General features: G+C 37.3%; 1 protein-coding gene across 5 annotated transcripts; it reads right to left on the reverse strand.

Annotated features, from left to right (window-relative positions):
• Positions 1-280: 280 nt before the first annotated feature.
• Positions 281-25,412, reverse strand: LOC139145109 (solute carrier family 25 member 45-like). Of its 5 annotated transcripts, XM_070716061.1 has the most exons (6): positions 25,126-25,391; positions 25,022-25,093; positions 22,928-22,971; positions 21,615-21,698; positions 19,965-20,205; positions 2,785-3,415 (listed from the first exon to the last, which is right to left on the reverse strand). In XM_070716061.1, exons 2-6 carry the CDS (start codon positions 25,062-25,064, stop codon positions 2,919-2,921), a joined length of 909 nt encoding a protein of 302 aa, XP_070572162.1. In that variant the 5' UTR covers positions 25,065-25,093; positions 25,126-25,391; the 3' UTR covers positions 2,785-2,918. The 5 variants fall into 5 exon arrangements, with proteins under 5 accessions (XP_070572161.1, XP_070572162.1, XP_070572163.1 ...); XM_070716060.1 differs by having other exon boundaries at positions 281-3,415; positions 25,022-25,391; XM_070716062.1 differs by lacking the exon at positions 2,785-3,415 and adding an exon at positions 4,170-7,671 and having other exon boundaries at positions 25,022-25,412.
• Positions 25,413-26,039: the final 627 nt, after the last annotated feature.

The raw sequence follows: 26,039 nt of genomic DNA on the forward strand, positions 1-26,039 counted from the left end.
TCAAAGGGAGTGGTAGGGCTACGGATCCGCAGCAAGCTGCCCGCAACCAAAACCAATGAGTACACAGTAAAATATCACGTTGGGCACAGCGCCCTCTGTAGCCCATAATTCATTTTGAAGACAAATTTCTAGGAGCTGCTTGTTTGGTTGTTACTTATATGGTAAACGACATGAGAGGTACATGAATGTGCAATATTATCATGAGTAATTATCATCACATTTCCATACTTAAAGAATATTCATGAACGGATACCATTTTTTTCATGCATTTGAATATTGTAAGAATTTCTAAAGTGTTGACAATCATTGATGAACCTTTTCACTTAACCTTGAACATACATTTGGATTTAAATAAAGGCTGCTGATAGCTTTAAATCAAAATATACAAAAGTACTTTATTTCACTTCAACACACAACCCTTGATTACACTATTAAGAAATGCCCTGTTGTCCTTTCCTTTTTATATCTCTGATGCAATAACATCTCTGAATATCACAGTGGGAAGGCCTCTGAACAGCCTGGAATCCCTTCTGCCTTAGAGGTGCTCAAGAGATCCAGTGAACATGCAAATACGGATCATTTTGGATGTGGGTAAAGGCTGCGCTCTGGATGACAGTGCTAAATTGTAGATAGACGATCACAAAAAAAAGAAACCATATATTTACCGGTACATCAAAATAAAAAAGGGTACCAGATTTATTTAAATATTGAAGACATAAATCCTATAGTCATCTTATGTTCTGAGTCAAGACCAAGTATGACATGAAACAGTGATGTGTAGGCACTTATTTACCCAATAAGGCCCCCTCCCAGACCATAATGGATGAAAGCAAACTTTGCATGGCAAAGCTGAGTACATAATGGAGTGCATAGTTGCTCGTGTCCATTTGGGCCCGGAAGGGGTACATTATTGATATTATTTTATAGTTTTGGCAATGCCAGTGAATTTGTAGACGTAGAAAACATCTGGGATCACAATATTTGATTATCAAACACATTATCAGTTACTATAATAATCTTGGGGATGATGTCACAAAATTCACTGGTATTGACAACGCTTTCATATAATATAGAATACAAATAAGATATTAAATAAAAACACAGACAAGTATTTTCTTTGTAGGATTACAATTGACTGTAAAGACGGCAACATTGTGAACATTGCTTGTTTGCTGTTCTCACCTACTAAAAGATGACATGGAAAAGAGTTGCACAGATGAAGACGTCTCTATATATCTGATTGTAATCTAAAGTAGAGTCGATGGAAATGCACATATTCAGACTAAAGACAAATATGTAGCAATGATGTGTTCAGTGAGCATTACTTTCCTACAAATTACATCCACTGTACATGCATCAACACAAGTCTGACAGAAACAACAACACGTTGGCTCTTGCATGTTCGTGGGGAATAACAAACTTTGAACTTATTGTAATTGTGAAAAGTAAAAATGCACACAATCTGATGAACAGGTTTTCTTCTGTTCAATAATGGTCAAAGCAGGTCATGAAAATATCTTTCAAAGTCGGTTTTCAGTTACTAAGAGAATACAATGTCTGTTAATGAAAATTAGTTTTTTGTTTGTGATATTTTGAGTGTATTGAAAGTCTGTGGCAACTAATTACCTGACTTGTCTACAAAGCAAATGATGCTTGATGCATTTGTGAAAATTATCAGTCTATTAAGGACACCTTCGGGAATGGAAAAAGTGTCCTTAATATACAGGTGTCCTCAATAGACAGGTGCAATTCTATTCAACGTGCGACTTTTGGTTTGATAAATCTGTCCTTAATGAAGAGGTTTCCTGATTAGAGAGGTGTCCCTAAGGACAGGTTGCAGATACAAAAATATTTTTAACGTGTACTAAAACAGTAAGAAAATTCAAAGACTAACTAACATTACAGCGAGTGGATCGATGTAAACTTTCTTGCAAATTTACAATGATGTAACATCTTGTAAACTCTTCTAAGATAATGCAATTCAGGCACATGAATAAGTATATTGCCAGCAGTAAAAGTTACGCATTACAACAACTTATTTTTGCAACAGTCTTTGTACAAATTCATGTCTCTTTTCCCATCAACTCGATAAGAGAATTCACCTGTAAACGAAACAATAAATTTTCCATCATCTCTTAATCAATGATAGTGAACATACAATGTCACATGAGGTGATCAGGGGTGTCAGAAATGGTTTCCTCCTAACTTACGGTACCGGCAGATCGCGCCTCGGGGATAGACATTCGGACTCTCAAACTTTTACAATTCTTTTCTTGTGGGGGTTCATTTTAAAGCTCTTGGTGTAAGAAAACTTTTTACTGTCTTAGTTTTTCGAAATTCAAAAATTTTATTTTTCTCCATAGAGTTAACAGAGGGTTGGCGGCCATTTTGAATTTCAAATATCGGAAAATCTTGGGTTATTTGTTTCTCTGGTACCAAAATTTGCAAGGTGACCCCCGATATTTATTCTTGATTTTGAAAGACAATGGTTGAAAGATTCCCTAAGGAAAGTTTGAGCAAAGTTTTAAGTCTTTCACATTCGAGGCACATACTACCTTAAAGCTAAATTTGCCAGTTTACAGTACTGTTGGGTCTTTCTCTTTGGTAGTTTCCTTACTATGTTTTTTATGATCGTTCCTTGTGAAGCAAGTTTCCATGTCCACCATGCCACACTCCTACTTGAGAGCAATAACTGTTTTGTAAATCCATAAAGTATTTTATTATGAATTTTGGAAAGTTCAATACCGTGTGTAGACAGCGTCCTTATAAACTTGCTATCCTTTCAATGCTTGGAAGGCCCTACAAACAGGGACTTGGAGTCCTGTGGTTAAAAAACACAGAGGAATGCTGAAGAACTTGAGATCATGTGGACGCAACATGGCACAATCAGCAGAGACCTTGAACACGGATGAAACATTTCACTTGGCAGCTGCTCGACTCTCTTCTCCGAATGCATGGAGAGTTAGTGTGTACATGGCAAACACAACGGCACTGACAGGAAAGTCTCCCAGTGAATTGATCGACAGGCCGGTGCAAAACGCTCTGACTCCACCTGTCCTGTATGTGTCTGTAACGCAATGCCAGACACCTCGGTACTTCTGACAGTTAACACCGTCTGCTTGCATCTTGCTCTTGACGACGTCCATCGGGGTGATCAAGCCCCATGCGATGACTCCCGCTGTTCCTCCGGCTAGGAGCGACGCCCAAATGCTTGGCCGAGCTTCCCCGTCAGTTGCTAGTTTACGGTAAAGGAGTTCGTACACTAAAAAGTACATGCCGCATGATGGCATGTCACGTGCCGCAGTGGTCACCATGCCCCTGAAGCAGCCACGGAAGCCTTCGCTTTTGATGACTGTGGCAAGGCAGTGGATTGGTCCTTTGTACATGTAGTTCGAAAACGCTCCAGAAGTCTGACCTGAAATACACGGAACAGGATGTAATGATGGGCAAGACTTCATCATTCTTTAACCCTTTCACCCCCAGTTCCCTGTATACAGGTCCAACTTTACCATAGAAAACAATGGATTTGGGACAAACCATGGTGGTGAAAGGGTTAATTCATGAAAGGATAGTGTACAGAGATGCGAGAAAAGGAAGATTGTCAGGTTTGCAGTGTTGCGGGACATACATGTAGAATACCATCTAATCAGATTACTGAGAATACCTCACCAAAGAACCTCATAAGCCTCCCTGTCCAGACAGCATCACCACAAGTGCAAAGAGAAAAAATCAATCCTTTCTTGTAATTCAAGATGAATCAATCCAGTTGAACTGGAATACTTTACCATTATGCACTTAATTTCACATACTTACATGGTCTTGTTACATATTCCAAAGAAACTGAAAAATTGTGAAATTTGGACATATTACAGATTTCTCAGGGCTATTACATGAAGTTTGGTCAATATGTTGTCATATTCAAACTTGTCCATATTTTGATGGGTTGCGCAGCTAATTTCTGAATGCCATATGGTAGCATACCATAACACACTGAGGGCGCTGTTCTTTGAGCCTCAAGGATTGCATACCAGATGCGCTTTGTTGAACTTGACCACATTATTGAGCACTTTATCGTGATGCTCAAATTCTCAGCTGTACAAGTTTGATTGATTCTTTTGAAAAACCAACACCAAAGTACTGCTTTGCAAAAAAACGGGGGCAAATTCTCCGCATCGACATGTGGGAATAATTTAAAGTTTATTTCAAGGACAAGCTCATAGAAAAGCAAAAACAAACACAACCAAAATATACAGAAAAACAAAGCATAGTCAGTGAAAAATTACAACAATACAATATGAATCTAAGAAAATATCAGTAATCTACACAGAGCACCAAAACCATTCCTTGTAAAAATATAATAAAATACAGCTTTGTTTGATCGATGTATTCAGCACTTTCATTCACTCTAAGAATGAATCAGGAATGAGCAGTGTAAAGAATAACAAGGTTATCTAATATGGAAAAGTATTCTGATAGTATAAAACCCTTACATTATACATTTCTGGGGTAAAAACACTAAATGAATGGGAACAATACACCGAATGTTTAAACAAGCATAAAAGACAAAGGTTTTTGATTTCAAATAGGATGTGTAAAAGTGTGTATGAAGACAATTTTTTACAAAGGAGGATAAATAACAAAGTAAAATTTTACTGAGGATCCTCACGTTACAAGGGTTCCCATTGTAAGATATATTTAACCCTTTGAGTGCCAAAGTCTATTTTTGTCCCCTTTATAAAATAAACCCCAGTCAATTTTTCTCAGATTTTTGCCAAAATTTTGAGAAAAAACTGTAGTAAATGAAATGTGATGTCCATTTGGTCAAAAAATATCAAAAAATTACAGAAAAATTCATAAAAATTGGTAAAACTTTGCACTAAAATTTTAGGGGGAGAAAATTACAGCACTCTGCAATCCTTTAGAGGCCAACAGTTACTCAGCAGTTCCCAAATAATTTCCCCATGTATCAAAATCTTAACAAGGACTTATATATAAATATGTATAATACTAACTTAAATGGAAAAATGGAATTCATGTCTGTTTATTAACAATACATTGCTTTACAGATTCATTCAGGACAACATGGCCATTGAATACAACATGCCTGATTGATGAAACTTGCCATTCATATCCCACTGTGATCAGATTTTCGTACTCACAGAGTTCTCATCCTGTTTTATTATACACTCCACATCAATGAAAACCATGACAGTGATTATAACAGGCATCAAGAATTGGCCTGCAAATACAGCAATCATAAAAGCTGCATGTACCGTATTGAATCATTTATTTGCACAAGAACTCTCTGTTACCAACAGTAATTATTAAAAGATGTAGTATATGTGTCGCTAACACCACATATAATACTGATTGTTGGACCTGTTTTGACATCATATTACCAAAATCTGTGTTTCTATGATTTATAAATAATATGAAATTGCAACAGTTATCAGTGATTTCCAGCTGGGTGGAGATAATGGCTGCTGCCATGACAAAAATATTAATCATATTTCGTGTTGTTGCAGTATTTCTTGCATATGGAGTTGATCTGAAACCTTTACTGATCTGCGAGTGTGAGTGTTTATTGAGATACAATTTGTATGTGAGCGTTGTTGTGTCATGGTGCTACTTTGGAAAATAATGTATAATTCGTGTCAATATTCACTCCAATTTTTTTACTCAAGGCTTAAAACAAATTCATAAAATCGCAGCAATAAAATTGAAATCATGATAAGATTACTGGTAGAGTCTAAAATTCTACTTTTCCAACATTATTGTTGAAAATTGGTGCAGGAATGTGTTCTACTGTAGGTGCTGTAGCCCATAACTAGGAATAGAGAGATATAAAGCTTCAGTTTAACCCAAGATGGACACACACAACAGGCCCACCACAATATCAAGGTAATCGTACACACTTTTTGCACTCAAATTATTGACATACAATAAATGATCCATGACAACAAAAGTGTTCCAGTGCTTTTCTCACAGCTCATTGTTGTAGGATCTTTTCATTAAACAAAAGATGCTTGTTTAATTTTGTTCATTATGTGGGGAAAAGCATAAACTATGCCTGAAAACAGAACCTGCTGAGATGAAATACAATACAATCAATACCCTACTGAAAGCATATAATATTTTTCCCTGATAAAACATAGCAATGCCCATGTAATATTGATCCTAACACCCAAGTTCCTTTTTTCCAGTGTATTGGTTCAGGATTCAATAGCAATGACACGGAAAGGTACCGGTATGATTAAAATCCATGGGCCAACAATGATAAGAAAATCTACTTTTAGGCCAGAGAATACAAGAATGTTCCTAGGCATTGCAAGTTATGCTTTGCTGAGTTTGATTATTTTTTAAACTGCTTGAGCATCAAGTGCTTCTTTTCCACAGAGCACTTCACCACAGTGCATTGAATTTGGGTGAAACAATATTGAATGTCTACTTGTATCGTAAATGACCTTCACGTTGTTGGAGAACTTTTCAAGTCTGTGAACCAAATAAAACAAGTACCCTGGCAGCCGATACAGTTACTGAAAGATCAGTTGCTCAATGGCACTCTCTACGCTAAGAGGGGGAACGTGGAGAGCGCCCTCGAGCGATGGATCTTCCAGTGTACCAATACAGTTCTGCTGTGAAATTCATAGAAGACATTTTATAACCTGATTCAATCTTTTGTGTTCAAAATAATGTCGGTATACCAAATTTTCACTGTTTTATGTTACGTGTTAAAAGCAACAAGTTTTATTAGTTTCATTAAGCATTCCAAAACACAATGATATATATATCAAATGTCGATCAATCAGAGCAGTGGTTTGTTCAAGAGGAAGTTCAATGTTTCCAAAACATGGCCAGATGAAGGACATCAAGTGACACAAACTACGAAATCTCTGCAATACTGGCAAAGAAATTGAAAAGTTTGCAAGCTGCTGCTCTTCGTCTTTGTAAGAAAATCTGCCCCAAAGTATTTAACTTACTAAACCTTATCATTCATACTTTCTAAACACCTAACTTTAGGGAATTAATTGCTCAGAACCAAAATCAGTAAAATAATCAGTTATCCTTTTTATGTCAAAATACCCCATTTCTCTGACTTGTTCATTGTGTACAGTCCATGAAAAGAAAGTTGAGTGTGTAACATCTAGATTGGCATGATGAGAATCAATACACTTTACTAGGCAGCTGCTCTGCTTTGTGCACCAAATACACGTAGTGTGAGAGAGTAGATAGTTAACATGACAGCATAGGCTGGGAATGCCCCAAGAGAATTTAATGATATCCCTGTCAAAAATGCTCTAGCTCCACCAGTTCTGAAAGTGTCTGTTATACAGTGCAAGACACTTCGGTATCTCTGGCTGTTCACACCGTCTGCTTGCAGCTTGCTTTTGACCACGTCCATGGGCGTCATTACCACGCCTGCCAGAATGCCGGCTGTTCCTCCAGAAAGGAACAGCGCCCACACGCTGGGCTGAGCCTGCCCTTCCAGAGTTAACTTCCGGCACAGAGTCTCATACGTCACAAAGTAAACACCCAGCGTGGGAGTGTCACGTATTGCAGTGGACAGCAAACCCCTGAAGCAACCACGGAGACCCTCAGTCCTGATGATAGTGACGAGACAGTCGATTGGCCCTCTGTAGTTGACGATGGCTTGTCCTCTTGATGGCGGACCTGACAGAAAGAAGGGAAACCTCAGAACTTACTGGGCCTCAATTACGCTTGACGTGGCTCCATAAGTGAAGCAATTTGGTCAAGAAGACCAGTTGGTGTTTCTCTATATTTTGTACATGTCACACAAACATGAAAACCTTCAAAACTGACCATGACCTCAAGCAACGTCCATGTAACAATATGATACATTGAGTGTCACACATAGACTCCGTTCATAGTTCATAAGATTGCCCATCATCTCAATATCAGACAGTTAATGGTATATGTTCTATCTTTTAGTGAAGTACATAATCCCATAGAATTCACCTCAAAGATTTACACAGCAGTGAGGTTTTTTCTGTTAGTTTTCATCATAATTCTACACAGGTTAAATTACTATAATCAAAGGTAATATTAAGAGATTAACTTTTCATAAAGTCTGTTCCTTAGGAGGTAGTATCTGACCTCCTGTACTACACAAACAGAGTGCAAAACTTCCTGGAACAAAAATAATAATCTCTACAAGATACTGTGATGTACACCATACAATTTATCAAAACAACACAAGACTCCTTAACATGTCTTACAACACACCATGATAATTTAAGTTAAACACGTATTTTACATAGGTCACCATTGCTACATTTGTCATGGTATTAACTTATTTTAAAGACATATGTTCTTAAGAATAATGCCCTCAGATTACAGAAGTCATGAAATTTGCAAGATTTAAACCACTACACTACTATTGCACATGTTATTCTTTATTCTATGCACCCCTAGTAAAACACAGACAAATACAAGAAAAGCTTAAATTAATATGTGCATTTTAAAAATAAAATATTCAAAAAATCCCATTGACCCAGTTATTTTACTGAAAAGATTGCTATAAAATATGACCTAGTACTCGTGCATCTACATTTTCTTTGTGTGTGACAGAAATAAAATTATATTAGCAGGTCAGTTATACACTTACAACCATGGTCATCATACTCTTGATTGAGTGCAGTTCTAGTTGATGCAAGCAGAAGGTACTACATCCACTCACGTGTATGCAGTGCAAAGAAAAAACATCACTGGTGTCTGGAATGGCATTTAACTGTCTGCATCCACAAGTAAATATTGGGATAGGGTTTACCGTTGGCCAAAATTGAGAAGGATATACCATTGGCCAAATTTTGGATAGGATTTGCCAGTTTGGTCAAGATTGAAAAGGGATTCACCATGGGAATAAGACTGAGGCAGGATTCACCACTGTCAAAACTGAGAAAGGATTTGCCATACATGTTGAGCTTGAATTTGGATACCATTGCTCAAAATTGGATTGAAAAAGGACTTATTATGGGTCTATAGATTGCAATAGGATAGGATTTACTATTTGTAAAGATTGAGAAAAGATTTATCTTTGCTCAAGATTTAGATAGGATTGGTAAAGATTAAAATAGGGTTTACCAATGGTCTAGATGGAGATAGGATTTATGATCAATCAAAGTTGACAAAGAATTTACCATTGGGCAAGACTGAGATATCATCAAACTTTATTGACATTGAGAAAGGATTTACAATTGGACAGGATTGGTTTGCAAAAAGAATATAATATATCTTTGTTCAAGACTGAGAAATGATTTGTCAACGTTGAGATAGGATTTACCATTGGTAAAACTGAATTTGGATTTACCATTGACTAATGCTGGATTGAGAAGGTAATTACTATCAGTCGTAACTGAGATTGGATTACCAATGGTCATGATTCAGAAAGGAATCCAGAGTTCAAGACTGCAAGAGGATTTAACACTGGTCAACATTGAAATAGGATTTATACTTTTGTCACCAACAGCTTTTCACAGAACATTGTACAATTGTAGTAAATGGTATGATCTAAATCTTGATCGTAAGTAGTCGATACGTTGCTTTCCTTTGACAATACAGCTAGTTCCCACATTGATATGCAAAAAACAAATATTTTTCCTGAAAGTTGATGACAAAAATTTGAAAAATTCTGCTATGAGAAGGGCAAAATTGGCACTTTGCTAACACTCTTAAAAGGCAGCATTTGAAATTCTAAAATCCATGTCAACATGGTGAATGTACACCTTCAAGCTTTTGGTGTGCAAGAATTCAATGAGTTGTTTTTCCCTCCAGAGCTCTGAGCAGAAGTGAGTAAACCGCAAAAGTGACAGCATTAACAGGGAATCCACGGATACAGTTTATTGTCAGCCCAGTGAAAAACACTCGATATCCACCAGTCTTGTAACTATCTCTGATACAGTGCAATACACTATGGTACTTCTGTGCCTTAACTCCATCTGCTTGCAATCTGCTTTTCACAACGTCGAATGGATTGATGCAGAACCATGATACAGATCCTGCCAGACCCCCAGCAATGAGCAACACTACAGTGCTGGGATGGCTCTTTCCTGCTGGTGTCAATTCCCTACACAGCACTTCATAGGTAAGGAAATATATACCAGAAGCGGGTATATCCCTACAAGTCATGATGGACAGTCCCCTGTAGCAGCCTGGAATACCCTCTGTTTTCAAGATGTCGACAAGACAATGGATTGGCCCTCTGTATCTTGGTACAACTTTCTCTAGACATGGTGTACCTGAAATGCAATGATGGATAACTGCCTTGTATTCCTAAAGGCCCATGAGCTGCAACTCTACCAAATTTGTCCAATCTCAAATTTCCTCAGATATTCATTGCAATCTACAAATTGAACGATATTGTCATTAACTATGCCTCAACAACATTTGCTTGTAGCATAATAGGCAAGAAATTCAACAGATTTTTTTCATTTTAAATTTCCCGCCATTTTTCAAAATCTTGCCATCTTATGTGAAAAACAGAGAATTTTTTGTCAAAGTGAAGTGAATCCCTTTCCTGTCCTTTCAGTGGGTTACACCATGTTGTATTTGTTCATGCGCCATTTACGCTGCTTATCATGTAGGTGGCCATATTTGGATGCGGCACCCGTTTATTATTTATCTCACTGAAACCTCCCCATGTAGTCCCACTCAGTGGATAATTATACTTGTCAGTAAACATCTCTGAGTAAGAACATTTCTATGAACTAATTTTAATCTACATATAAAATCATGAAAATAATGTCAAAAGTTGCAGCTCATGTGCCTTCAAGTCAACTATAGGTAGACATAGTTGACAAGATCTTCACTTTTTCTCAAGTTGACTCTTTTGCCAGTAAAGTGACTTTATAATTCTACCCTGTATCTTTGTCACAACAATGTTTTGGTCTTCTAGTATATTCGTCAATATTTAAGTATGGGTAAGTTGGTTAAGGATGGGTAGGATTCTTGTTCATGTCATTTATGTTGATTTCTTGCACGCGCAGTAATTTCAGTTTATTGAGGATGCAATGTTTCATCCATATATTAATAGTTGTGAACTACAGAATGTGCCACTATTTCTGTTGAATGTTACACTGCATTTGTCGTAGCGTTAATGTATTATTTCAGAGGCTGATGTCTTCTCAGCAATAATGCCCTGAGATCATAGAAGTCCTGAAATTTTGCAAGATTTAAACCCCTATGCTACCATTGCGCATGATATTCTATAAATCCCTGGTATAGTCCCACTTGAAATTTGAAAGCCATTGACGGAATTCATGGTTAAGTGAAACTGGTCAAGTGTATCCGGAAAAAGGTTTAAAGATATTGACCTTGTATAGTACCATGTCTAAATGGAATTAGTTAAACTAAGTTTTTGAAATAGTTGGGTAAAAGATGTGGTTATATATTATGAGAGTGTAGACATGAAAAAGTTAAGAAAAAAATGGCCACTTGGCAGCCATGTTGGATCTTTTTGAAAAAACAAAATGACCTGCATGCCATAGTGAATTATCTTTGTGCCAAGTTTGAAAGAAAATGACCTGAGCATGTCTTAGATATCTGCCTGGACAGATGGAAAGATGCACAAAGCTACCAAAGATTGGACAGACAGATGGATGGACGGACAGACAGAGTTCAATCTAGAAGTCCTCCCCAACTTCATTCATGGGGCTAACAAATAATGGTATTATGGCACAAGGGTAGATGCATGGTCTTGCGTTATGCATTACATCAATTTATGAAAATGGATTCAGATTTGTATACAGATTCATCAAATTATTCCCTGAAAATCTCCTGCATATTTGGTCATATCATAAAATAATTTCAGGGGGATTCCCAGGGGGAATCAACGAAGAAGACAAAGGCAAGAGGCTTTAAGTAATATGAGTAATATTACAGCATACCTTTAATAGCTGTCAGCCAAAGATTTATGATACAAGATCACAATTTATACAATGGTGGTATGTGAGGAGCAGAAGCTGCCATTCTTCTTTTCCTCATGTGATGAAAAAATGGAAAAGAAATGCCTTCCAGCTTTCTATATTTTTTACCATCATTTGAAATATTAGTTCATTTACCTAGGACAGAAACTTTACAAATATTAAGTACTCAGTGACTGGCAGTTAAGTTTTGAACACCCTGTTTACAACATTTTAAAAGTAAAACAATGTCCAAGAAAAACTGATAACCAAATTTTGCTGAAAAGACTGTCACATGACTTATACACGCAGAGAACTGCACTTAAACTTTGTGTGTGTGTGTGTGTGTGTGATAGAAATCAAATTAAATTTGCGGGACAGTTACACACTTACATCCATGGTCATCCAACTCTTGAGAGTTTATGATTGGCAAAAATTGAGAATTCAGGATATACCATCGCCAAAAACTGTAATAAGATTTGCCAGTTTGGTCAAGATTGAAAAGGGACTTATCATTGGTATAGACTGAGACAGGATTTACCATCAGTAAAAACTGAGAAAGGAATTGCCATATATGTTGGCGTTGAATTTGGATTTACCATCGCTAAAGATTAGATTGAGAAAGAACTTATTATGGGTTTGGATTGTGATAGGATGTGGTCAAAACTTAGATAGGATTGGTAAAGATTGAGAAACAACTTACCATGAGTCAAGTTTGAGAAAGGGTTTAACATTGGTGGAAGATTGAGAAAAGATTTATCTTTGATGAAGATTGAGACAGAGCTAGTCGAGATTGAAATAGGATTCACCATACAATAGGTGTACACTAAAATAGGATTTACAAATGGTGTAGATCAAGATGGGATTTACAACCAATCAAAAATGAAAAGGATTTAGCATTGGCAAGGATTGGTTTGCAAAAAGAATTCATCATTGTTCAGGACCGAGAAATGATTTGTCAAGGTTGAGATAGGATTTACCATTGGTCAAACTGAATTTGGATCAATGCTGGTTTGAGAAGGTAATTACTATTGGTCATAACTGAGATTAGATTTACCAATGGTCATGATTAAGAAAGGAATTACCCAAGTTCAAGACTGCAAAAGGATTTACCACTGGTCAACTTTTTGGGTTGATTTACGATAGATTTACAGTAACCGGAACTTTTGTCACTCACAGCTTTTCACAGAACATTGTACAATTGTAGTAAATGGTATGATCTCAATGCTGATCAAGTGTACATGTAGTTGATGTGATTTTTTTCCAGCTAGTTACAACACAGTACACACATTGATGTGCAAAAAACGAATAATATACCTGAAAGTTTTTGACAAAAGATGTGAAAAATCTGCTTTCATAAGGAACGGTACAATTGTCACTTTGCTATCATCCAAGCCATATTTCAAATTCTAACAACCTAAATTGTTAGGTTGCATAGGTCTCAATTCTAATTCTAAAAACGGCATATCAATGGTGAATGTGCACCTTGAAGCTTTTGGTGTACAAGGATCACTGAGTTGTCTTTCCCCCCAGAGCTCTGAGCAGAAGTGAGTATACAGCAAAAGTGACAGCATTAACAGGGAATCCACGGATACAGTTTATTGTCAGCCCTGTGAAAAACACTCGATATCCACCAGTCTTGTAACTATCCCTGATACAGTGTAATATACTGCGATACTTCTGTTCCTTTACACCATCTGCTTGCCATCTGCTTTTCAAAACATCTAGTGGATTGATACAGCCCCATGATGCAGATCCTGCCAGACCCCCAGCAATGAGCAGTGCAACAGTACTGGGGTGGCTCTGTCCTTCTGGTGTCAGTTTCCTACACAACACTTCATAGGCAAGGAAATATACACCAAACGCAGGTATATCTCTGAAAATCATGATGGACAGTCCCCTGTAGCAGCCTGGAATGCCCTCTGTTTTCAAGGTGTCAACTAGACAATGGATTGGTCCTCGGTATCGTGGTACAACTCTCTCCGCACCGGTATATCGTGTACCTGAAATGCAATGATGAATAACAACTACCTTGTATGCTTAAATCACCAACAGGTAGTCATAGTTTATGAGATCTTCACTTTCTAAATTTCACTCCATTGTCAATATAGTGACTTTATACCATGTATCTAACAGACACAGCAACAGTAAATGGATGAGTAAGGGTTAATCTTTTGTTACAGATTTTCTCTTCATGTAATTTATGTTGATATCTTGCAGTAATTTTAGTTTGAGAGAATTTATGACATGTTTGTTGAGGATGTTTCATCCACATTAGTGAGATGATAAAATTCGTCGTGAACTACAGAATGTGTTACTGATTCCGTTGAATGTCACTGCATCTACTGTAGTTCAATAAAAGAGTGAAACTGAGTGTACATGTACAATGCAGCAAGCATGCAAGATGCAGCAAGCATACAAGCATGCAGATGCAATTAAGCAAGCAGGTGTCATGGACTTGCAGATCTTATGCAGCATGCCTGGCACTGTACAGCAAATGCAAAGTCACAACATTCTTGCACACATTTTGTTAACAGCATTTCTATTTCTATCAAGTTCTCTATCTTGATCTGCATAGTGGATATATGCTAGACTGTTTGCAGTTGAAGTTAAAAAAATGTCTGATATCTGATAAGGGAATGTCAGTAGCTGTTTCATGTTGTGATATACTAGTTTTGGATGAACAAAAACAAGTAAATTGATGATGACAGATAATTAAGCGACAAGTAGAAAGAAACCTTGTCCTCTATTTTATTATGCAGAGCGACAGTCACCAGATATACGGTAGGTATTGTGTTGATCATCAAAGTAATCAAATTACCCAGCTGAGTGTCACAGTTTGTCAGGTTCTAAATGCTTGCAATAGCATCTGGGTTAATGTGCGTTAACGTCTGATGATATCGCCACATTAGCTTTATGGCAGATTTAGAAAGAGGTCTGAAAAATGGCATTGCACACACTGCATTTCCGTTTGAACACCCTTTCATAAATATCTTTTTGAGGATAAGTCATGTTAGTCCCTGTGGTTCCTGGAAAATATTTCTTTGTCAAAAATGACAAAATTCTTAAAATTTCTTACCAAAATACTGAAAAATATTCTTAAAAATATGTTGTTTATCATGGTAATATTGGAACACATTTACAAAGATTTTACAAAGTAATTTTAAATTACTTAAATCTCTATGACAACATCAAAGGAATGGGCATAATAAAGCATAAACTGCTTTTAAATTATTTAGATGAAATTAGGAATATGAAAGAAAAAACACTGGAAAATAGATACTACAAATATCATAATAGCATTACTAATAAAACAGCTACATCAGACCACGTTATATACAAACAAAATATGAAAACACACCAACCTCTACCTCTTGAGTTTTAATTTTCACAACATTTGGATTTTTGTTCCTTCGTTTTCCAAATTCCATTTTAATATTTGACGATAATTGAAATTTCAGCGCATGATATTAGTACATCTACACATGTCTTGGTTAACTGTGCACAGGTACTAATGTGTTTACAGTGAATGGGCAGACATACAGAGTGTAACCTGGTACATACCAAACTACATTGTGGCCATGGAAGCGGGAGACTATATGGAAGCTGACAATCCTCAATAGTTCAAATACTCAAGAAAGATTTTGCGTAAATGTTGGAGCCACAAGGATGGCATCAATGTAAATTATTTAAATTTTGAATTTCTGTCTGACTGAACGAAACAATTAACATATTCACTATGAGCATTCTTTGGTGGCTGCAAACAGTCAGCCTGAATAAATGCATGATTGAATGAATGAGGAACAAATAGTTAGTCAGTGGACAACATTTTACATGCTGTTACAAGGCCTGATAAAATTATTCAGGGAGCTGTGGATAATTGAAACATGCCTATGAGAAGCAAAACTTCAAAATACCATCAACACTTTCAACTGTCAAGAACCTATTTAACCAAAGTCACTGTGTCCAGGGCAAATTTAATTCATAATTTCACTGTTGGATTTCCACACTTCAATAATATTGTTAATGGTAGAGGAAAACACTTGAGGTCAAAGGGTTTTGTTTTCCATCTATTTTTAAATTAATATTCCATGGTCCCTGGGACAGTCATGAACTTGACTGGCTTAGATTTTTGCATGATATCCGCGAAACTACTTAACTGTGGAACACTTTTGTAACCACATGTAGCATGCAGGAGTCAGAAACTGAACCCATAAATACTTAAAGCATGTCATTCTACATACTTGCATCTACCGTATACTGCAACCATGTACGCTTAGCAAAGTATGCGTATGATGAGTAACAATGGTATGAATATCAAATTGAATTATTTAAAACAAGCTTAATAACCCATGCAACATAGAGTTGTTCTTCTACATAGCGGTTTTGCAACAATTTCTCTTGATGGACGTTTATTACTAATTAGCAACCAAGCTTTTCTTAACTGATGATATAGGGTCAAACACATGATATGGCAAAAACCAAATTCATGATAATTTTAATTTTTCATTTCAAATAAATTGCACAAAAGTGAGAGTCAGAGAGGCTTTGATGGTAAGGTATTAGCTCGATAGTTACCTTTTCCTAGAAGGTATCGGATGATATCAAAAGCGGCAAAATTCCAACGAAAATGTTCGGATCAGACTTATCCCTGTCTTCATCACGGTGTTGAAGATGATAAAATAAATCCGTCTGCATTGATTCATGAAGACCTATAGATTCACTGGAAGACCTTTCAAGCAGTACCCATACTGTCTGCCTGTTATGGTGCACTTACGGAATGCAAGGGACGCGTGAGACTTGCCTTATGTACAGTGATTGACAGTGTGTGTAAGAGTATATGGTTGTGTGTTTTGCTAATAAAAGCTTTTCATAACCAGAAGAAAACTCCACCATGCGATACAGCCACACGAGGTAGTCCAACATCTCTGTAGAGTTGTCAAATTAGTACATTGTCGAATAGTTTTCATTATTATTCCTTTGCCTGACTGATATCATCAGAAGGATTTGTGATTTGGTGCTTCCCCGTGGTTTTATCAAAGTAATCAATGTGCTTACAAGGAAGGATAAAAGCTGATAAAAAATACCAGAGCCTTTATATTGCATTTGAAAAGCCATTTTTGCATATGTAAGAGCTAATCTTTTATGGCAAGATAGCTATATGCAAGTCAACTGTACAGTTCTTTTGGCTGCAAAATCTTTCTTAAATATGTACCTCCCTCACAGTCAAATTCTACTTTGTTGCTGTAAACTTAACAAATGGAGATGGTGATGGCAGAGCTTTCTCAGGTAAGATCAGCTAACTTTGAATGGGTTGCACAATAATCATCATTGTGAAGCTGCATCTTGACTGAATTTTGAATGATCCTGACACAGCTTGTTATGATAGGCATCCCAGTGTGAACAAGGGATTGCAGGATAGAGTACATTTAAAGGTATACAGTCACCTGTAATCTAGAAAACGCTCATATATGGTCAAAGGGGCGTTCCTTTGTATTCAAAATGCCCATGTGAGGGCGCTGTTTTTAAAAAGCGGCCACCCGCTTAAAATCTGTGATTGGTTAGATTTTCTCTTTCCATGGTAACTGTGGCAAAATTGGAACAGGTGACAGTATACCTTTAATATGTAACTGTCACAGGTCACAATTTCTGATACCCTCAAATCCGTGAAGTTATTGACTAAAACTGGTGGTTATTGTTTGTTATCCATCACTACAGATACCGTAACGATAATGTAATATATCACGATTAACCTGAAATATTAGTATGTCAAGGGCAATCAGTGATCATTTAACACTGTTACTAAATTAACTGAATGTCAGGCCACTCAAAAGCTGAAGAGATGCACTCCACAGCTTTCACCTCAACAAACTTTTAGGGAAAAGCCACCAGCTACATCATTGCAGCAAGTATCTCACTAAATCTACACAAAGTTTTGCGTAAAGTTACCAGAAACTTTTGCCCTGCCTGTGTGGGAAAGTATTCTAATTACTGGTAAAAAGTCACACCGCTTGCATTGAGCTGTACAGCTGTTCTAAGACAGGACGCCAAGCCAGGTCGCATCACAAAGCACAAACAAAATATCTAACATTAGCAAAGACACCGTAACTTTAACATTGCTACATGTACTAAAGCTTTGTTACAGCATGGCAACAAAGGAAGAAATACACCTCTGCTTAGGAATAAGGATGTGAAATCTACTGCATTATCATCATGCTATTCCCAACATGGTCAAGAATTCATTTCACATAGTCATAGCAATTTCAACTTATAAAGAGAAATTCCGAGCAAGTTAAATAAGCTTGTATGCAATCAATCTTTGTACTCACAAATCAAATGGTTTTACACACAAAATTTTGGCAAAGCTCATAAGGCAAGACAGTGCAGTAAAATCCATAGGAGGGTGATATAGAGAACAGATTTCAGGTCATGAAAATGAGGAAGCAATGTTATGTATTTCAAAAGGAATAAGCACATAAAGATCATCTTAAAGCAGTACCGGTATGTCAGCTATAAATGCTTAAAATTGAAGAGAAGCTTATAAGTTATCGACAGATGTACCGTAGTATCTTAGTAATTAATTATATTTGTCTGTTATCAGCATATGAAAAGATGGCTGTTTGATGACAGCAGACGATTCTTGGCCATCCTTGTGCTTTCCTTTCCTGCCTTTTCTCAAATCTTTCTTTCTAGCATGGTCTCTCCACCATCAGTCTGGAAATGGTTGAATTTCTATTCTCCTGGAGCAGGTTGCCAGTAAACAAACTGCTATTACAAGTTGCTAAGCTTGGAAGTTTGAGAATTTGTCTGCTAATCTCCCCAGGGTATAAATGTACAAATATTCATCAAATTAGTAAGTACAGTACCTGATACTATTGCACCTCTATGAAGAGTAGTGATATATTTCTTATTTCTGCCACATTTGAAACAACAGAAGTCAAATCATTGGCTAATTTTTGACCATAAAAGAGAAAAATTTTGAATTTTGAGCTATTTTCTGTACTTGGTATCAATATTAACTTCATTCTCCACTTGAATCAATATACGGTCAGTGCAATTTTCATTCTGAACGAAAATGGCTTTGTCAATAAAACTGTTTTTGATCAAAAACTGTGGTAAACAACAGAACTGTGGCTCGCCCAGTGCACATGGACTTCAGTTAAAATGTAGAAAGGTACACTGTACTTAAACAAATGGCAAAAAAGGAAAGCAACTTTGGTTGTATTCACTTGGCAAAAAGCGGAGTCAGTTGTCAGCTCTCCACCAGTATCAATTAACTCTCTCACTATAATTGTGGTTTGGCCCAAACCTTGTGTTATCAATGGGGAGTGTGGACCTGTTTACAGGGAATGGTTCTAATCTGGAATAAAAAGGACGCAATGCGTTCTACAGACTCAGTATGTCCAAGAGATCACGTGATGCCAGTACAAACCAACCCACATGTGTACAAACACATATGGAAATACACATTCTTGTATGTGCATTCACATGTGTCGGTTTGTTTGTACCGCACGTGGTCCATTCGAATTCCGGGTTTTACCTGCTAATTAGGGGGTAAGCAGGTTAAAACTAAAAGCGACGCAGTTGTTTGCCAGCAGATGCTGTCGGACATAAGACAGAATACCACTTGATGGATAGATATGACTCTTTAAAATGTAAATGATGAAAAGCAGTAACAATCTCTGATAAGTAATTTCTCAGTTTACCTCCACCAATGACAGTAATTCATTATGAGTGGAATTCCAATTGAAATGTGGTAAGAATTTCAAAGCTGTTACAAATCCTGGAAATGCTTGTACATGTAGATGGACATTAATGGTGACTGATTCTGTATTTCATTTCCTAATGACATCAGTCCATATGTAAGTTCAGCAGAAGGGATATAATGTGCACCTATTACCGTTGACAGTGGCTATTTTCCAGACCAGAGGTGGAGGACCTTGATTCTAGAAAGGATTGTCAGAATAATTTGGGAGAACGTGATCAGGAGTAACAGTATGTAGTAATTTTTCATATATAAAGTAGATAACATCTACATTTGTTTACCTCGGCCATGTGTCTGCATCTGCAGGCGAATCTTGACAAGCTCCACTGGGCAAGCTATGCTCAGTTGCACAAACCCGGCAACGCAACCAGAAATAAAGATGTCGGTATTTGTTGCTGGCTTACTGTCATTTCGCCAAGCTTTCAGCCTATGGAGGGTGTTGCCATAAACACCAAAGATGACGGCATTCTGGATGCAGATTGTTGCCAGAGGGAAACCCATTCCTTTGTAAAAACCAAAAACCTACAAGAGACATTACCCGATATTTCATCATCAGTGACAACGAGTTGGGATTTCAAATTTTGCATTCTTTAAACATGACTACATGAAGCCTAAGGGGCCGTCGATAACATAAGCTGACGCACAAAAATGTGATTCTTTCGTTTTACTTGAAACCCCCTCCCTCCCCCTTCAAAACAAAAGTTCTTATGCAAAATCAATTTCATATTATGATGCCGTTTCTGACAAACCCACGCACAGCTCTTCGATTCACACGCCAATGAAAAAATACCGGAAGTGCACATTGATTAATAAACCTCCGCTCTCGAGTTTCACTTTTTAAGACAGAACATTTTAATGTACTTCGCACGTAAGGAAATGTTTCACGTACATGTTTCACGTTGAAAAAGCATGCTAGTTTTTATTTCACATTTATGTCTTTTCGTTGTCTTTTTTGTCTCTGGATTTTGTGGTCATTCTGTTCTCGATGAACGCGAAGGTAGTATTGCGTTCAAAATGTCAAAATGTTCAAAATGTTAGTTGACTGCACCGCGTACCGCACTGCGCAGCTCTATACAGAAAAGTGTATCAATTTCAATTCAAAAATAAAATTGAGACGGTGTTTCTTTTGTAATTCATGTTTGAACTCTTTTTTTGTACTCCACAATCCTGCAGTAAATTCAGCTTCCCATTTAGAAAACAATAAACGAAAATCCTTATGCAATTTTGATGCACACAAAACGAAATGAGCTTTTACCCCCTTCCCCCCTAAATGAAAGAATTACGTTTGTCGTGCGTCAGCTTTTATTATCGACGGTCCCTAAAACAACATTCCTACAGGTCATACACACATGCATAGAAATGTTGCATTTTTCCCTGAACCTAAAATTACACGCAAATGATTATACACACTTATGCTGAAAAGAAAAGGATATCACAAAAGAACAATTGAACAAAGGCTTATCTTTTGTAGACTGAAATTTACCACATAATACATCCTGATGCATTTTGGATAAAATCATTGTGACATTAAAATAAAGTATTCTCTGTTTTTTTCCTACCCTCAAAGCAATTCTAGAAAGTATGACAATTTTGAACAAAATGATATACATGCAATGAGTTGGGGCAATTCTCACATGTAATTGTCACTGGTGATCAAGTTTAGGCTAAAATAAATTGAATTTATTGGCTATAGCAAGTGAATTTCACAAAGTAATGATTGGTAACTTCCTTAAATAAAAAACTATTGTTACCACACTATTCACAAAATAACCATGTCATTCACAATGAACAATGATAGAAATTTACCATTACAAATACATGTACCTGTATGTTAAAGCATGTAATCTCTTTGAGTATTGGCTGCCCAGCAGTAGGTCCATTGAAAAGTGAGAAATAAAAATTGATTTGGTTTCAAAAAGAACGGCACTTACCGATTCATGTTTGAGCGTTTTGTAAATGCAGTCAAAGATACCCTTATATTGCACAGCACCAAGACTTTGTGCCTGAAGTCTGACCTGAATAAGAAAACCGGACAATTCACATTAGGTTTTCCCTATCTTGACGGAAATTGTTGCATTATTAAAATGTTTCCGTGTCTGATTACATTCCAATAACATTAATTGTTTCTTCATTCAAATGTTCATGCACAGTAGTCAAGCTCCAATATTGTAGAGAAAGACTTGACAGAATAGCAGCAGCTCACATGTGTCTACATGTCATTTCGCTTTCCTGACATCATCAGGCAGGCCATTCTTCCATAGGGAAATGAAAAAAGTCATGTCCACAATGCACACATATTTCACTTTTTGCAAATTTCAATCTGCCTCTGAAAAAATGTTTGCAAAAGATATTTTGCGGGTAATCTTCACAAATTAAACACCATTGTATTTTAGTAAAAATCACTCTATGTATACATTCCAAGGACTTACCAGAATTGTTAGCTTCAGTGAATTTAACTTTTCAAGACTATTACTTTGCTCTGGTTGCACAAACTACTTAATTTCTCTGCCTCACAGATTCTTACTCCCTTATATATATGTATATGAGTATAATACTACATGTACATGTACGGACTATACCTTTACAAAGGCATACCGCACAGAGTATACCGTACATTATAAAGGCTACAAATCAATTTCAATGATCGACTAGTGCATGTGGTCTACTTTCCATTGATCATGAGAATGATTTGCCATATTAAATTTCTCATAGCGTTTGAAACATTTCTAAAAGAAAGAGAACAATTGAACATTTTGGGTTATTGGCAGGTGAAGCAGCGTCTGTTACATTAGGTGTAAGCCGCCATCAAATCTTGACTCTGCCAGTTCGAATGGACTGCATATTCTGAGCATGGAATTGTATTGAACTTGTACATTGAAAAAGATAATGTCATTCTTTCGAGCAAAATGCTGCACATGTAGTCTTCACCATAGTCCTGATGGTTATATACCCCCATATATCGGTAGGTCCAATTGATGTATTAATATTCAAAGAGTAACAATGCAAGTAAGACGCAATAGGATTGCCATCTTTGGAATACCATGGAACACACCTGTTTGAGGCATTTCTCTTACAAAAAGTCACAATTTATGACCAAACCATGGACTTTGCTTCATTTAAAGCGGAGGATGACCTGCTTATCTGGCAGCAGCAATTGGTCATCTACGATCAATCGACTAGCAGCTTGTAAGTAGTACATGCATGTTAGCCTGTGGATATCAATAAGGTGACACCGTGTACTGACCTTTATAGTATCCAGTGGGTGTCCAACAACGACGCCAGCTCCACCTAAATATTAAAATCAAACAATGATAAAAGTTCTTATTTTAACCCTTTGACCACCATGGTTTGGTCCATTGCAAACCAATTCTTGTAAAAATGGTGGGTATGGACCTACTCATCGAGCATTGGGGCGAACGGATTAAAGTGAATCAGACATACATGTGACTTATTCATAAATCAAATGTAGAGATGAACTTTGTCTTTCCTACTCATTCATGTGTCTGCTGAAGGAAGTAAAGCAGAAGTTAATGAATTACACTGCAAGGTGTCTGTCTGAAACAGTACACACTTTATTTACTTGTGAATAGAATCATGATGACCCATACATTTAATGACACTTACTGAAAAATCAGGCAAATTTCATGGCCAATTTGCAGGGTGTACTCAAAACAAACCTAGTAGGGTAGTTAGCATTTTCAAATAACATACTTTGACGGCTGACTGCATTTTTGCTCGTCAATATGAAAGCATAGTTGAGTATCTCTATCTCTACAGTTTAATTGGAGCTCAGTAACTATAAAAACCCATCACACTGTCTAACTTCACCTCATCTACCCGCCTACTCTTCAAATTTGAACTGGAATTGGAAATGTAAATTTGCATAAGAAACTCCAATAGTGATGTAATATTCTTCTTTGGCTGTATTCATTTAGTTTTAATAAAACTTAATTCAAGGAGTCCAAACATGTACATGACTGAGCGTGCATGCTCAATATGATTTTGAGTGTCTACCTAATACAATCATAGACAGTAGAGGGGAAGATACAATGTACATGTGCTTTGCGGTGTATATACTTAGCCCTGCCTACGATACTCTGTGCTTCACAGCATCGTACGCAGGGCTACGTGTTTGCTACCCTACGAGTATGGCGAGAGTGTACGGCTTCGGCGGACCTTGTCAAGTATGCTGCCATCTAAGTACCCGACAGAGTGTACCATTATTCTTTAGGGGTGGTCAATGGTTGTGAGGGACTAGATATGCATACTTATGGAAGGGGACTAGCAGTGGACAAAGTGTACTTGTGGCAGTAGTTGTTTTAATGGTATATCACTTTTTGAAGGATTGACAAATAATTCATAGGACAGTTTGTTTCTTTCCAATTTCTGCAAGAATACCACTGACACTGAAGGCCAAGAGACCAGTGACTATCTTTTGAGAAATTGTGCCATTTCTGAAGATGTGAAAGACATATTCACTCCAGGCAAATTTTATTGTCCTGTAATGTCTTTTGCCATTTGACTCCCCACTTCACACATTCTACAACAACTTTTGTAGTCGAGCAGAATCCCTTTTTTGCTGTGGATTATACCTATTCATTTTGGCACCTTTCTTCACATATTCTATTACAGCACCATGTCCATGTGCATGAACAAAATAGTTTTAACGACAATAAATAACCCGTTCCCATGCAGGATTTCTTGAACTAGTACATTGTTGAACTTAGTTCAGAGTGTTGAGAAGACAAAATTTATGACTTATTGAACTTGCACATAGTTATAATTGGCAAAAGTGTTGTCTAACGGCTAAATTCAGGCCCTGACACCTTTTGGGCACCCCTAAGAAATAATGGTACAGTCCGCTAGGTACTTCCGTGGCAGCATACTTGTCAAGGTCTGCTTTGACTTAGACTGTCGACAGTCCCTCGTGCCTGCTTTTGACCGGAGTCACTTTATTAAGTGCGGTAGCAATCCAACGTATACGCGCAGGCGATCGCGCGCCGAAGGCGTGAGGCCGAGTGCCGAAGGCACGACCGGAAGCTACGCCAATACGCGAGACCAAGCGGTACAAGCGACTGGCGAGAGTCTAGCTTTGGCTAGGCTATGCCGATTCCCATGTTTTGAGGTGGCGAACCAAAAGAAAAGCTCAATGTACTCTCGCCATACTCGTACAGCTGACCAGTGACGGTCCCTCTTTCAGTCTTTGATAGAGGGATCGTGGACTGACCAACGCCGTCAGAATCACTATGATCATGGCGGCCACCGAATCAGGGAGGTGGTTCATGTGACTGGCTTAATACGGACTGCTTAATTGTGCCTCCAAGTTTTACGTACTTACCTCCTACAAGCCCAGCAATGAAATCCGCCCACAAGAACACCATAATTATTACACTCTTTTGGTCACCTCATCCATCCACAGTCCCTCTAGGGACTGTGATCCATCGAACGTGGCTAATCTCCAAGTTCAACGAAGCTATTTTGGCGATATGTGATACAGTAACAGTGCAAGGCTAGGAGATCATAAAAGTCTACCTCCTCCCGACGCGGTGCTATGAAGTATTATGTTTGCCTCGTATTCGTTGGAGATTGTGCTTCCTGGTGCACGATCAGATGTACGAAAGACATAGCTTGCCGGTCATAATGAATGACGGTAGGTATGCGTACGCTTGTCCCGGTTTGTGCACACGAGATATGATAAATGTACTGCTTTTCAATCTACCCACGCCAATAGAACTAAGTGGCCCTGGTTGGATGATTATGCGAACAGACACCCCAGCTCACTTGAAAAATGATCGTGAGGTTATTCCCAATATGAGGTTCTGGTAAACGTACAAACTTTCATATCCCAAATCAAGATTCTTACTTTGCATACCCATATCATCAAATAACCTTGAGCATCTTTGTTTCCATTTGCAAAATATGGTTAACATTACCAGAAAGAAAACCTAGAATCTAGAAATAGTTTTACTACATAGCTCTGTAAAGTATGAACCTTGATATGGTATGAAAATTGGTATGTTAAGAATCTCAATGCGTTCAAGGAGGTTACATATGATAATTCATAATTAAAAATGACATGACATGATGATGTTCACCATATTTTGAAAATAGAAGCCAGGAACCTCAAGGTTATCCCACTACGTAGATATAACCTCGATGAGTTAAAAGTAAGAACACTGCTAAGCTTATTGGTGAAGTAAGAACCTTGATGTGGAGTGTGAAAATCGATACGTTAAGAACCTTCATAGTATTAGAGAGGTTAATTATGATTATTCCTAGAAATAGATTGACTAACTTGCCGTTTAAAGTAAGAACTTTGATGTATGCTATGAAAATCGGTAAGTTAAGAACCTCAA

The sequence above is a fragment of the Ptychodera flava genome, chromosome 12 (genome assembly GCF_041260155.1).
Source record: "Ptychodera flava strain L36383 chromosome 12, AS_Pfla_20210202, whole genome shotgun sequence".
In the NCBI taxonomy this organism is placed as follows: domain Eukaryota; kingdom Metazoa; phylum Hemichordata; class Enteropneusta; family Ptychoderidae; genus Ptychodera; species Ptychodera flava.